The 14361-nt window shown below is 37.3% G+C and overlaps 1 protein-coding gene across 7 annotated transcripts in view; it reads left to right on the top strand.

Annotated features, from left to right (window-relative positions):
- The window catches only part of SORCS2 (sortilin related VPS10 domain containing receptor 2), a 385148-nt gene that overhangs the window by 365917 nt on the left and 4870 nt on the right, over window positions 1–14361 (top strand). Inside the window, exons 23-26 of one of the 7 annotated variants that reach the window (XM_026846777.1) lie at window positions 894–993; window positions 2476–2578; window positions 11660–11763; window positions 13983–14062. In XM_026846777.1, the coding sequence (XP_026702578.1) occupies window positions 894–993; window positions 2476–2578; window positions 11660–11763; window positions 13983–14062 (387 nt within the window). Of the gene's footprint in view, window positions 1–893; window positions 994–2475; window positions 2579–11659; window positions 11818–13982; window positions 14063–14361 lie in introns of all 7 variants that reach the window. The other 6 variants (XM_026846772.1, XM_026846774.1, XM_026846771.1 and 3 more) reach the window with 6 other exon arrangements.

Below are 14361 nucleotides of genomic sequence, written 5' to 3'. Positions count from 1 at the left end.
TACAGAGATTTCTATCTATTATACTGCAAAGGCTTGTCAAAGATGAGCACCGTAATTGATAATATCATAAAACGAGTTACTCATGAAGGTTTCATGGATATAAAGTGTATTTCTAATTTGGCATCCTGTGGGAAGTCATATGCTAAATTATAAGGCATAGAGTATAAAACTAGCTTTGATCTTTTAGAAAATTACTCATGTTGAAGACAAAAGCAAGTAGAAGGGAAAATTCAGACAATTTGTCATCTGGGGTTAGGATATGATGGTATATTTAATGGTTCTGCTCCATAAAAATGTGAGAGACCATATTTTACCCTGCTCTATCCACTGGAGAAAAATAGGAGGAATCCTGATTTTTTCCACATGGATGGATGTATATATTTCTACAGAGTATTGTTAAAAATGAGGTATAAATGGAATTCATCCCATTATAGGTAAGGAGATGAGGTAAATTACGATGTGCAGTTCATTATCAAATAGCAGTTACTTTTCATAGCAAGAAATCTAAAGTGACATCACAGGTTTTCTTCTGCTAAGTTAGAAGAATTGAGAGTTTTTAAGATGGATTATGCATTGTGTGAGTTATGACCAAGGTAAACCCAATAGCGCGTGCAAATGACATGCTGTCTGTCACATCCTGGGTAAATGTAAAGGCTTTGGTTAGCAGAAAGAAAGATTTGGCTATAAAGATTTGACATTTTCAGCTTTTATGGATTGTGAAGTTTTGCATGATTTTTAAATATGGAATTTCTTTAAGATTTCAGCTCACTGCTGACAAATGTTTTATGAGTTTCTCACCATTTAATGAACCAGAGGTTTTCCTTTTTAGAGCATTGAGTCTCTCAAAGTGGAACAGAGTGCAAGACATTTGAAATTCTCTCTTGTATTTTCAGAGGATAGCGGCTATAAAGCAGGCCTTGAATGCACACAACATCAGTTTCTTTCTGAGGGGAGGATACTGGGTCTTAGTGACTTTAGCTGACTCCGGTTCAGGTAAATATATAAACAAAGCTTCCAACAGACCAACCTTTGGATGCCTGTCTGAGTTCTGATAAGTTAAGAAGAATTTCTTCATATCAGTATAGATGTGTACATCTACACACGTACATATATATATTTACTTGGTATTTGTTATATTATGTATAGATACACACATAAATATATATGTGCGTAAATCTATATATACATATGCACACATATATATGGGTATATTTTCATTTGGTACTTGTTAACAATCACCAAATAAATATTTATTACATATTTCCATTTTTGTCATACATCATTATTTGTTTCAGAAGGTTCTTGATTTTTTTCTGTGTAACGATGAGATTAACTAAATACCTATATTATAGAAAACAGTGCTCTGAAGGAAATGCCAACCAGGCTTCAAAAAAAACATCTGGTAAAGCACTTTGGCTGCCCTGGCTGCCGAGGAAGCAGAGTTTCTTTACTTCAGCCATTAACTCTGCAGATATAACTCCAGGGATCTGGGACTAGCCTTGCATCTCTGCCTTGCAGTGGAAGCCAGTTTGAGACCTTCAAATCAACTGACATGAAGCTTGCTGTAGGGTCTCCACATTGCTAGTCCTGTCCTGAGATAAATTATATGCCTATTTGTGTTTAAAACAAATGGAAAGAGGAGGTTTGCATGCATTTTCTGCATCTCTGTATTCACTATGTACTTGGAAACTGGTTGAAGAGATTATGTGTGCATGTGTGTATATGTGTGTGTATTTTGAGCAGAGATACATTAAAAAGATGTTTTAACGAGAAGGTTCAGCTTTGACATGAACCTTGTATTAGAATGTCCTGTAGCTTTTGTTTGTGTATCATATCCCATAATATATCCTTCTTTCTTGTTTCAGTGCGTTGTGGGAGAACAGCTTAGCTGACCACAATCAATTTATGTAAATACTGCTGTGATATTTTATCTGTCAGCTCTCTGTAGAAGACAAAGCTCTTTTATCTGGTCTCTAGTGTATTATCATGCTGCAGTTTTGCTGTGTTACCTTTTCTGTTTTACCTTTTCTGTTTTAGAGGGCTAACTTTTGTTAGCCAGCAGAAAAGGCTGGGATTGGAAGAAGCCCATGTTCATTCCAGCCTTTACCAATGTACAATCTCAGTTCATCTGTTGATTAGTGCAGCCCTGCTTTTGCCATGCATGTACTTAGGGTATGTGATCATTTCCTACGATAACTAGATTCTCAGAAAAGAAACCCAGTGAGTATACAAATAATTAAAACTTCAGGGCTTTGGGTTTTGGGTTTTTAATTGGTCGCCTGTCCTTCAGGCACAAGTCACCAATTATTTTTGTGTTGTTGCCTTTTTGAAGAGCCTGCGGATGAACTGAAAAGAAGAGGTTACACAAATAACAAAAAATGGTTTTGACCTGACAATTAGATAGAAAAGAAAGCCCAAGAATGTGACTGACCTGAAAGAGGACATGCTAAGCTGTTCTTTTATTTTGTATTTCAGACTCTCAGAGGATTGGAGGAGGCAGTGGCTACTGGGCTATTGTGGTTCTCTTTGTTATCTGTCTAGTCGCAGTTGGGGCTTTCATCCTCTACAAGTTCAAAAGGCAAGTAAACCTTAATCAACAACATAAACATTTTAAGACTTAGAATTATCCACAGATCAGCAAAACAGAGTTTATTTGAAAAGGAGTTTTCTTGGAAGAATTGCAAAAAGTCCGCTGCTTTGAAACTGTGTTTTTCTGAACTTTTCAGATGTCAAGGTACTTCACTGAGGCTTGCTTTCACTTGATGTGTTCCAAGATAAATAGCAGTGATATGGGAACTATGGAGAGTTTGTTCAGCATGTCTAAATAATACCATGAAGAAGAAAGCTGAGCTAAAGTATTATTCCTGATTAATTCCTACCTCCTTACTCCTAGCAGTTATGAACAAACTAAAGCTATCAGGACAATGAGTGCATCTGCAATGCTGATTTACTTTAAAAAAGTTTTATCAAAATGCATAGGTCTGGAGTTTCTCTTTGCACACATTACATGTTAATTGCTGAGGCAATGCCACATAGATTGATGGAAACAGATTAGTCTTAATTTGACACTAGAGCATGTTGAGGGAAGAAATAATTCTTAAAGTGGCCTTTATGAGAGATGCATTCTCAAAATTGACAGGGGATACCATGCCGGTCTTTGATGGTCTGATAGGTCTTTAGTCTGCAATTTATTTTAATTGTAGCTACTAGGGTGCTCTGCAATTCAAAGAATTTTGGATTTGTTGAAGTGTTTGTGTAACCACTGGCTGTGCTCTTGTTAGTTTGTATCTCTGGGGCATTTAGAAGCTATTGTGTTAGATCATACTGGAAACAAACCTTCATCATCATCAAATCCAGATGTCCTTACTCATTGAGGATTCCTACTGATTTGTCTTATTTGTTAAAGATGGATTTTTATTTGAAATAAACATAAGTTTATAGAAATAGATGCAGCACTGAGTTTGTGATAGCAGTAAGCATACATAGCATTTAAGTAAGAGTTTGTTTAGATAAAGAGTTTTTAAGTCAATAGAGAAAACCTTTTTTTTTTTTTTTCAAGAAGCTCTTAATTTTCTTGCTTCAGCACCTGTTTCTCAGAGCTGAGTGGCTGATTGCTCTAAAGGACAAAGCACAGAATGCTGTATCAGATTGTCTACAACTGAATAAAAATTCATTTCACTATTTTAGGTGCCTGCAGCAAGGAAAAGCATAAAAATGGTTGATGTGATGTAATTATATTATTTCAGAAGCAATACATGGAGGATTTGCTGTTTGTAATGTGGGATCGTAAAGCTTGCTTGTGTAATCTTTCGAATGCTGTATGATTTATATCTTTTATTAGCTCTTAAATGAGAGCAATTAAATAACAGACACAATTACTGCATGGCGAAAGTATAAAATATTCAAGAAAGGGGAAAAAAATATTTTCTTAGAGTTCTTTCTAAAATGCCCAATGAACCATTGCTTTATAAATAGAGCTTTTATTAACTATAGTACAATTTGCAGATTGTGAACTTTAATGTCTCTCACACTTCGATTTATAATTTGTGAAAATAATTTTCATTTAAATTTTGTGGGGGTTTAATTTAGGTGCAAGTGAGGAGAACTGTAAGATATATTCAGATGTTTCTCAGTAGCCTGAAAACTGCTGTTGGCATTGATGAATGACCATGCAGTAGTATTCAATTTTAGTCCGTATCATATCTGTTTCTGTTATATTTGACAGAATTATTTCTAAATATTCCTGCTAAGCTTTTCCAAGATGACAATTTTTTTTGGTTGCATCCTTCATTTGCAAATTGATCTTTAAAGAATATTGAATGCCTAATCGGTGCTACATTTGAAAAATCACTTTTTCTCCATGTGCTCCCTGTGAACTCCTCTCCCACCCAAATCTTTAAACCCTTAAGAAAAACCTTTCCTGTGTTTATAAAGACTGATGGGGAATCCCCATGGAGTACTTACTTCCAAGTATAGTCCCTTTTAAGTCAGTACAGTGAGTATGTAAGTTTACAACTGGGATTGAGGCTATGAAACTGAGTGTCCTTTATAAATATAAAGGTTACAAGTTGTAATGCACAAGGGCAGGCTGTCAATATTATATGTCTGTATGTTAAAAATTAATTTGCTGGAAAAATGCCGTAGGCAACAAAAATTGTTCAATTTTAGGAGATAATTTCACTAGAATAACACTAGGCCATATGGTAACTCAGACAACACATGCAAATACAAATATGAATTATTTCCACATAGAAATTAGACACATATATAAGGTGTTGAAATGTTAATACTGTCCATAATTTTTATGTATGAGTCACAAAATTAAGGAGGAGAAGAAAGACATTTAGTGGTGCTTTCCTTTCATTTAAGTAAGTTGATAGTCAGATACTCCCTTCAGAAAAGGTTTAAAACTAATTTTTTCCCCAAATCAGAGAAATGTTTACAAATCTTAGTTTTATCACTATAGTAATTGGGTCTACAGGAATTGCAGTTGGCACTGGGGCTCAGGCAATGCAGATAATCTGCAAAAGACTGCATGGATATGCCTTGGACTATTCTTTCTCTCTTTCTCTCTCTTCGCCAGCCTGAAGGACAATTCTTAAGGTTAAGTTTGATACCTGGAAAGATGGAAAGACTTCCTTGCAGATAAGATGATGACTGGATTGGCAGGGAGGTTACGGCTTCAGTGCAGAGGCACTGTTCAGGATTTGTGATGAAATGTAAAGAGAAAATAGTGGACTTCTGTGTAGATCATTGTATAATTTCAATAGAAAATGGAGAAACCTGCACAAACTGCCCAATGGTTCCTGAGTGCCGAAGCCCCTTGTACCCATGCATAGTCACCTGCTTTACCTGCCCAGATTATTTCTGAAGTTAATGTCATAAGAACTTGGGTCTTAATTTACACACATTTTTGTCAGACAGAATTGAGAGATGAAAGATGGTGTTGGCAAGCCATAAGGGACTAATCTAATACCTCTTTTTAATGAATCTCTCAGGGCAATCAGGACAGCTATGATAAAACTTGCTGCTCCTGTTTAATTTCTCATCCTCTGAAAACTGCAATACCCAGCACTAAAACCTGGTATCCCTCACAAGAAGTAAATCTCACAAAACTAGTTTGGGGTAGAACAGTAATCTGAAAATAACACTCCTGCATAAGATTCTGTATCTGATGCTTCATATGCAGAAAATAAACAGAGTATTTTATCTAGTTAAGTAGTAGGGTAGGGGGAAAACAGAGGCAGATTCATAGAGAGGTACTGGGATTTTGGCTGATTGGTTATATGCGTAGTAAAAACCAGTGCCATCTCATCACTCCTGAAGTGATGCTCATTAAAAAGAAAAGATTGAAATTCTATGATTTCCCACTACCCTAATCAAAACTAAAATTGTAGTGTCTGCTGGGTAATCAGAGCTGTCATGGCTGTCTGGCTAATGATTAGGTGACGGTAGGTTACATCCATTCTGGTATGCCCTAATCCCAAATATTTAAACAGTGACTAAGAAGACTGCTCCCCTCTGTTCTTATACGCAGTAAAATTGCAAGCATTTATCATTTCATCTCCTTGCCACCCCCAACCCTACCCCCACCCCCATTTTATCTAATGGCCTATTTGTGCATCCAGCCACTTCTCACCAGGAACATGTGCTCAGAAAATTGGAGCTGGAGTCCCCAGAGCTCGTGCAGTAATTCCTGGCAATCCTGAGAGGGGTTGGTTGCTTTAGACAAAAAAAAATAGAAAGCCAGAAAATCTTGAGACATGCAGAGTTCTGATCCTTTGTGATCAAAGTAAGCAAGCAATTCAGATTAGTAAATCAAAAGGAAATTTTAAATTTTAAATGCTGATGGTTTCGAAAACTAAATCTAGTTGTATCTCACAAATGAGCAAGGATTGGTTTAGATAGTTTGGAAGGGGTTGAATTCTCAGCATGGCAGCAAGGAGCAAGAGGTAATACCTCAGCTGCTAAATCTGACTGTGGCTGTGGCACAAGAGGCAGTGCAGACCACTAACGTGAATGGTGGGCAAACCAAGAATACATTGCCTTTTCTTTGCTCGTACTTTCTGAGTATGGAAATGACCAATCTGATGCCTCAAGCAAAAAGCATGTACAATACTCACTAGTATGTTTCAGTTGTTTAAGCATCCAGGTAAAATGGACTACAGGTGATTCTTTTGACCTGAAAAATATGAAGCAGCTGGTAAATATTTTTGAGAGATCACGTCTATTTTTTAATGCAGATCTGGGACCTGCATATATTTTTTTTCTATATCATGCCATCTTTACTAAATTTGGTTCAGTAATGATACATTTCTTCCATTCCCTTTCAAATAATGTTTATATCTTTTTTGTGGGTTTCAAGTTGCTATCCAGAAAAGAGTACTTCATCCTTTCGGCATAAGCTTCTATGGTGTTGAGTCCTAAGCAACAGAATAGAGAAGACAAATAGCTGTCTGCACTAGTCAAAGCGGAGGAAAGGAGAAATATTTTTAGCCACATCAAAGCTGCCATGTAATCATTATGTTACTAGTGGAATATCTGAAATCATCCTTTTCTTATTTTTCATTTCTGTATAACAACAGGATATTAGAGTAGCCAAACCAGAGCAAATAGTTGGCTTATTTCCTTAGGTATTTTACCTGATTGATAATAGCAAATTTAATTTTCTAAAAGAGTATGAAAATCTTCATCTTTTAATTTGTATGCAAACTACTGCCAGCATACTTAAAGCTGCTCACATTGTTTTCACAAATTGCCGTGATCATCTTCAGCCAAGTTTACACCATTTTGTGTGTATTCATTTTTTTTCCCACTACTATCAAGTGCCACTTTTGGTAAATGAACCCCCTCCTGGGTCATTTCCACAATCTGGAGCAGAACTGTGTTATCTTTCTGCCTCATTGACTTACTATCTCATTTTCAGTCTCTGAAGAAAAGCTATCTTTTCTCCTCACCTTGCTTATACTACTTTTATGTTCCATGAGAGCAAGTTTAGTCCCAATCCATGCCGTTTAGTTATAAAAAAACAGGCACTAATTTAATGATCTGTAATATTTCATAAAAACTTCCTCAGAAATCAAAGTAATAGCATGTAGAAAAGATTTCTGAAATGAAGGCAGCAAGTAAATCAGGAGTGCCTTAAAGCACAAAGTCAGTCATCTGAACATTAATCCAAACATAATAAAGCCAACACCACAATAAAGTATTTAATGGATTATTATTGTTGTTAGTTTTATTTAAGTTCCAAGAGAATGCTACATTATTCCATATCCTTTGCCATGTGAATATGTTCCTATTTTTTATAGTAAACAGAATCTTACTGAAGCCTCTGGAAAACAAATGAAGTTGCATAAAGGCCAATGAATATTGTCTCCAAAAGGAAGGAATTGAAAGCCAAATAAACCAGAGAGTTTAAATGAGTGGGAATCAATAGCTCATCTCCCTCCTGCTGTTCCTTACTGCTGAATATTTTTAAGTGCAAACAGTTTCGGGTATGAACTGATTAGAATTTGTGAATATAGGGAAGAAAAATAGTACTTTCTGGAATATATTCTAAGTGTGGGACCTAGAGATCTTGGTGAAAGTCATGTGCTGTGATGTTTCTTAGTAGTTCTGTGCAAAATTAAGTCTCCAGTTCATATTTTTATGGTCGACAAAGCAGGCATGAATATTTCTTCTTCATGATTGAAATAAAATGCTACAGAGAAAACAAAAAGAACTAAAAATGTAAACTATGGAGTGCTGCTCAGCAGAGGTAATTGTCTCCAGTGATGGATGTGAAGCACATGCATTTTGCAGCTGAAGACTAAACCCTCAAAAGAAACTATTGCATAATCTTTTTCTCTGTTCTTATAAATGTGCTTTCAATTTTCATATTGCTGATATAAATCTCTTGGGTCAAATTTCATGTCTTGTCATTTTTTCACAGTAGTCTTTTATGTAGGCCCAAGCATTTCAGCTCTGCCTACTTCAAACAGTTACGTTGGACTAAACATAAATTGCTTCCTTAAGAAGAGCAAAGCGAGAGTTTCTCTCAGTATAATTAGGGGTAGCAGCTTCCTCCCTACACGCTAGAGCAGAGAGGAGAGAATGGAAGATTGTGAGAATCAGGCCCATCTTTAGCAGGGATTCAGTATCCACATCCTGTTTCATCCCACAGTGCGGTTGTCCCTTATAAATAGAGCATCTGGCACATGTGTTAGAAACGTCACTTGAAAAGGCTTAGACTGTCATTTTCTTATGTATGTGTATGCCATCACAAGACCTATAATATTCTCATTCCTCCCATCCTTATTCCATGTATGTATATCCATACTCCCATCCATACTCCACTTTCCTAAGTGTGAGGACCAGAGCAAAGTATGGAAAAGTCACTGAGTACCTCAGCTTTATACCTTCCAAAAAGGATCTGTACTCAGCAGGACTGGCTTTATGAGATTTAAGTGAGTGAGAAATAACAGCTTACACCTTTTTGCCTTTTATCTGTTAGCCATAAAGCAGTGCTCTTAACAACGATATGTTTAATGGTTATTTCTGTACTTTTGAGGTTTTGTCATTCAGGAACCCCTTAGTATGTTTAGTAGTATGTGCTGTGATCTCTAACTGGTAAGTCTGTCCAGAGACATGAGTTGAAGCCTCAGGATTTACACCAAAGGACACACCTTGTTGACCTGGTTTCAGACAGGGCCTTTGGCCTGGGCGGACAACAGTTAGACTAGCAGCTCTGCTCCCTTTACTTAGCTGCAGAGGTCTGATGTGCCATACGGATTTGAGATGGGTAACATTTTTATTATGTTAAAATATTTTGATAATGCCGTTGATACTTCTACAACCTGTCAGAAATAGAGTTTTAAGAAGGTCCCCTAATTACTGCAGAAACATATGTGCTAATTCTGCAGATGTGTTGCAAAGACATCCTTCTGGGTTTTGTTTCCCTTAGGCATTTGGCAGTGGACTGAAAGTGAGCAATTTGACAGGTTTGATGCAGGTCTGATTGAGAGGGATATTGTTTTCCGCATGACCAGTTTCATTAGCAGACACATTAAAAACAGTCTGGAGTTACTGGCCCTAAAGAAAAAAAAATCAAAATTAATTACCTAATATATTTATTTTGGTATTGAGGAATGTCCTTCCCCCTTGCAATGTGGCTTTCTTTATCCAGTTAATGGGAGGAGAGTGATGCAGGACTTGTCTATATGTGGATATTTGTGTTGGAGGAGCCCTTCGGACCTCCTTGAAGTGGTCATAATCATGGAATCATTGAATGGTTCATGTTGGAAAGGACCTTAAAGATCATCTAGTTCCAATCCTCCTGTGCTATCAGACCTTCTTTTCGTCCTTTGTATTTGGTTGGTTGAGTGCTTTATTTGTTCCATGCTTACTGAGATATAGAAAAGAATAGGAGCAATCACATTTCTTTCTCTGTGCTGCTAATAAGTAACGGGATAAAATACCTGATTTCTGTATGTGTGTATACATATATATATATATATATATATAAAATTTTGTGTGTGTATACACATACCCATACAGATTTGCATGTGTGTGTACATACATAGGTATATAGGTTGCAATTCGTCTCTTGGATAGTTCAAATTAAAGGGAGGAGATCCTTTTCAGTCATCTTTCATTATTTAAAATTTCTGTTTATTCTAATTACTTTGATGCAATGGAAGGTGCTGTTCAAAATAGTTTGCTGCAGTAACTTTTATCTCAGACTAAGATGGTGCCACCTGGTAAAGAATCTTTCTTTTGAAATTTCATTTAAAGAGAGGTCATCTTCAAAAGCCTAGAGAAAATAGAGCAACCTGTGTATTTATCCAGCTTTCAAACTGCTCCCAGAATATGGAGCAGAAGGTGGTTGTTTTTAGAGAGATGCCTAAAATTAGTGTCACTTTTTCTATCTTCTCACTGTCTAAACAAGCTCAGCAGAAACTGCAGCTTAACCTTCAAAGTTCAACCTTGTTTTCTCTTTTCTTCTCTTTCTCTGCCTGTTGCAATAATTTGTGCTTAAGCACAGACTTTGACAGCCACGATCTGTTGTCATGCTGATCAAGCTGTCAAGCTGCTTCTTACAGTATAAGAAACGGAGCTCACAACTTGGAACTCCCTAATCAGAAGTGTCTGCTTGGTGGCTAGGAAAGGATGTCCATATGTGCCCAGGCAGATTTCAGGTGAATTCAGCTACACCAAAGTGTATGACTCTCAATAAATGTTTAAACCATAAATTCTGCTGCAAAGTTAGAAGTCCTTGATTATTCCCTTTGATTTTACAACCTCTAATTTAAAATAATCCAGTAAAGAACTGTTTATCAGTACTAAGTCTTAAGCCTCCCAGTCTCAGCCACAGTGCTAATTGTTCATTAGAGCCGACAGAACCATTTAATAGTTTTTCTAGATTCAAATCAGAATGAATGAATTAAACACTGTCTGCTATAGAGAATTTTGTCTAATTCAGCAGTTCCCACCAGTTCTCAGCTTGGCCTAGTCCTGGACCAAGCTTTACATTGTGTCCTTCAGTGCTGCCTGCTTGACTTCGCCAACCTCCCGTCATCTTCTTTGCCCTTACTGATGCCTGTGTACCTCTTTACTATTATACTTACACCCTTGGTCCTGGCCTCCTGATTCTTCACACTCTGCTCCCTTTCCATTCCCTGTCTCCTGGATTTCTCCTGCTTCTTCCTTCTCAACCCTGATGGAGTATGAGAGTGGCATTTGATGCTATCACCCTTCAGTGTCAGCCCACCTCGCCAGTGAGATGTGATGATGACTGGGACCCAGCTTAATGTTTGTGAAGGCACCTGGAACCAGGAATGAATTCCTGCTGGGCCTTTTTAGTGTTTAAGTTCTTAAAATAGTTCTGTGGTCTTAGTATTCTTTTTTCTCAGTTATTCATTGTCTGTCAGTCTTAGTCAGAAATTGATGCTTAATTATTACATTGGTATGAACATCACGATAAGGCAGTTACATAAAACTGTGACTGAGAATAAGGAGTTGATAAGTTTAGGTTATGAACACAAAATTAAGGAATCGGTGGGGTTGGTGCTGTTTTGAGATTCTGGAATGATTTTGCTCTGCTGGAGCTCTGCTCTCATGCCAGCGTGTGTGCAAAATGAAGGAACTCCATCACAGAACTTTTTCTTCTTGTCCACTTTAGGAAACTGCCAGGCAGAAATGTTTACGCCCAGATGCACAATGAAAAAGAGCAGGAGATGACAAGCCCTGTTAATCATAGTGAGGACACCCAGAACATCATTCAGGGTGAGGAGTTTATTGATGATGATCTGGACTCTCAAACACTAGGTAACGCAAGAGGTAACTTAATTTTTAGTTTATAAATTTTAATAAGTAATTGATTTTTAATTGATGTTTGCTTTCATTTTATCTTTTTTCATTTTCTGCTCAGTCTCAGGAAGAAGTAAATAGTACACCACTAACAAAGAATTATCCCAATTATCTTTGGGCTTGCTTGTAATACAAGCTAATGTATCGATGACATGCTATATAGAGCATGAGGACAGAGGTGGTACAGTTTAATGTCAGGAGACTTCAGGAATTTTAGAGAGAAATTATATTGGTAGAACAGGATATAATAGGTAACAGTTGAATTAATAATCCTCTGAATTAGTGGAAAATGGAGTTTAGGCTGGAAGGGTTTGTGAAATCAATGTTTCCATGATTTCAAATGAATTGTATCTAGACCCATTGCTATATTTGCCGTCATATTACAGTGTCATTTAAAGTTCATGATTAGAAACATTAAATTTATTCCTGTATAAAATGTATGACAAGTCTTCCCTAATTTAGCTGGTAACTTTCTAGTATTCATGGACTGATAAGAAGGAACCCATGAGGGAAACTTTCTGTGAATATCTCTTGGTGCAGATTATTTCGGTGTCAGGTGGAAGTGTGTATCCTGGCACACTATGGTTATTTTTAATGTAACATGGAGTGCTGATCTATAAAGTGCATTTCTTGTAAAAATTTAACATTGTGTTCAGACTGCTTTCAGGTCACAGTCTGAAAGGTGTAGAACAATGGAAATAGCTCCCCAGTTCCATTTCTACACATTTTGTGAAAATAAATCAGATAACCCAAAGCCTTTGAGATTTGTAGCAGTAGATTCATGTGTAACAGGCAACTGTAATGTTTTCATGAACCCACAGAAGATGTACTTTAGCTGCACCAGAGATAGCCTGGGGAAGGACAGAACTTTGGCAGAGGAGAGATTTCTTTATCTTGGGTTTCACCTTTATCATTTATTGTTGGTGTCTTTATTTTCATTTGCTGAGCTGTGTGCTGCTTCTAGGTCTTGGAGGTGTTAGCTTTGAGCACAAAGGAAGAATCCAGCCTCCTGCTTTGCTTTGTGTATTTCTATCTTTTCTCTGACAACCTTTGTGTATAAGTATCACTATATTTTCATTCAGATTTTGCAAGATGACCTTGATTGCACTCCTGACTTTACTGGAGTTAGTTGACAACAACCCTGGAAAAACAAAGTTTGTGTTAAAATTGTTTGATCAACTCATCTCCTGGGTCTTTAGAGGAGAAGGCTGAATGCTGACAAAGTCCTTGCAGACATGCCTATTAAAGTGGAGCATTCAAACACCTCTAGTAATGTATAAAAGCATAAGTTCTTTTAATGGCAGAAACCCCCTTATGGCCTATTTATATAAATCAGCTTGGGATTCTGGAATAAAGAAGTGGTACCTTGATTTGTAGTGCATTCAGAAATAATCTCTAGTTACCATGCACTGCTTACTCAAGGAAAAAAAAAAAAATCTTCTATCTGGGCAGAGTGTTACTAGGGTTAGAGTGCAAGATCATGATGTTTTGATGTGAAACTTAAGACAGTCAGCAAATGCAGATCTTGAGATGGTTTGTGCTACTGCCAGGTTGTCAACACCAGCAGCATTTCCTGTGGAGCATAAACAGTTCATTTCTGTGAATCATAATAATCCATATTTGTCAGCTACTGTACAGCTTTTAGACACAAGACTTTATTTAAAACATAAAACTATACTTTAAGACATAAAACTATACTTCTCACTGTACTATTTTGTTATTTTCTTTCCACTAGCTCCGGTATTGCTCAGTACTGCCAAGAAAATATTGCTGTTAATGATAGTCCTCTATTTTATCTGGCTAGAGTATGAAACATGTTATAATCCCTGCTTTATATTAAATTCTGGTTTATGACGTTATTTGCAGAAGGTTCCTATGCTATGGAGACCCCTTCTAGTTCTGGTGAGCTTTCTCCCTCCCTGTTGGGAGATGCCAGTAGCAGCCTCCGCTCCATGCACAGCAGGGAGTTACAGGCCTGGGTTTCTGTTTGTTCTCTCTCTTCTCATAACTTTTGAATTTCCACAGTACAGTATTTCCAGACTCACCCATCCACTTTTTTTGTTTTCTATATATTTTATGTTGCCTACTTTATCGCAACCCCCACCTTGGGACTCCTCAACACCATTACCTTGCAGTGACTCCTTCTGGGAGAAGTGGCAACTTGAACAGCTACAGAGTTCCCTTATTGCTGATGCCGGTCAGTGTCCAGTCCCAGGTCAGTGGCATGTCGAATGGAGGCCTCAGGTTCCATTCTCCTCCCTCACCTGCACCCCTCGAGACAACTACACCTTTTTAAGCCACAAAGAGAACCAACTTATGCTGTCACTGGGATAGAAACCCTAGGAATTCACCACGAATTCACCACCATGAGCAAAAGCTTTGTGCAAAAGTATACTGTAGGTACATGGAGCTGTTGCACCAACCTTCACCTGACCTGTTGTTTGATAAAGCCACTCTCTTTATGCGATTGACTTGTCCCTGCAATAAAAGAGGGATTTATTGTGAAGTGCCTGA

The sequence above is a fragment of the Athene cunicularia genome, assembly GCF_003259725.1.
Source record: "Athene cunicularia isolate RWA chromosome 4 unlocalized genomic scaffold, athCun1 chr4_part1, whole genome shotgun sequence".
Lineage (NCBI taxonomy): Eukaryota > Metazoa > Chordata > Aves > Strigiformes > Strigidae > Athene > Athene cunicularia.
Note: the sequence above shows the minus strand (reverse complement) of the source record. Positions and strands in the feature narration are given on the sequence as shown.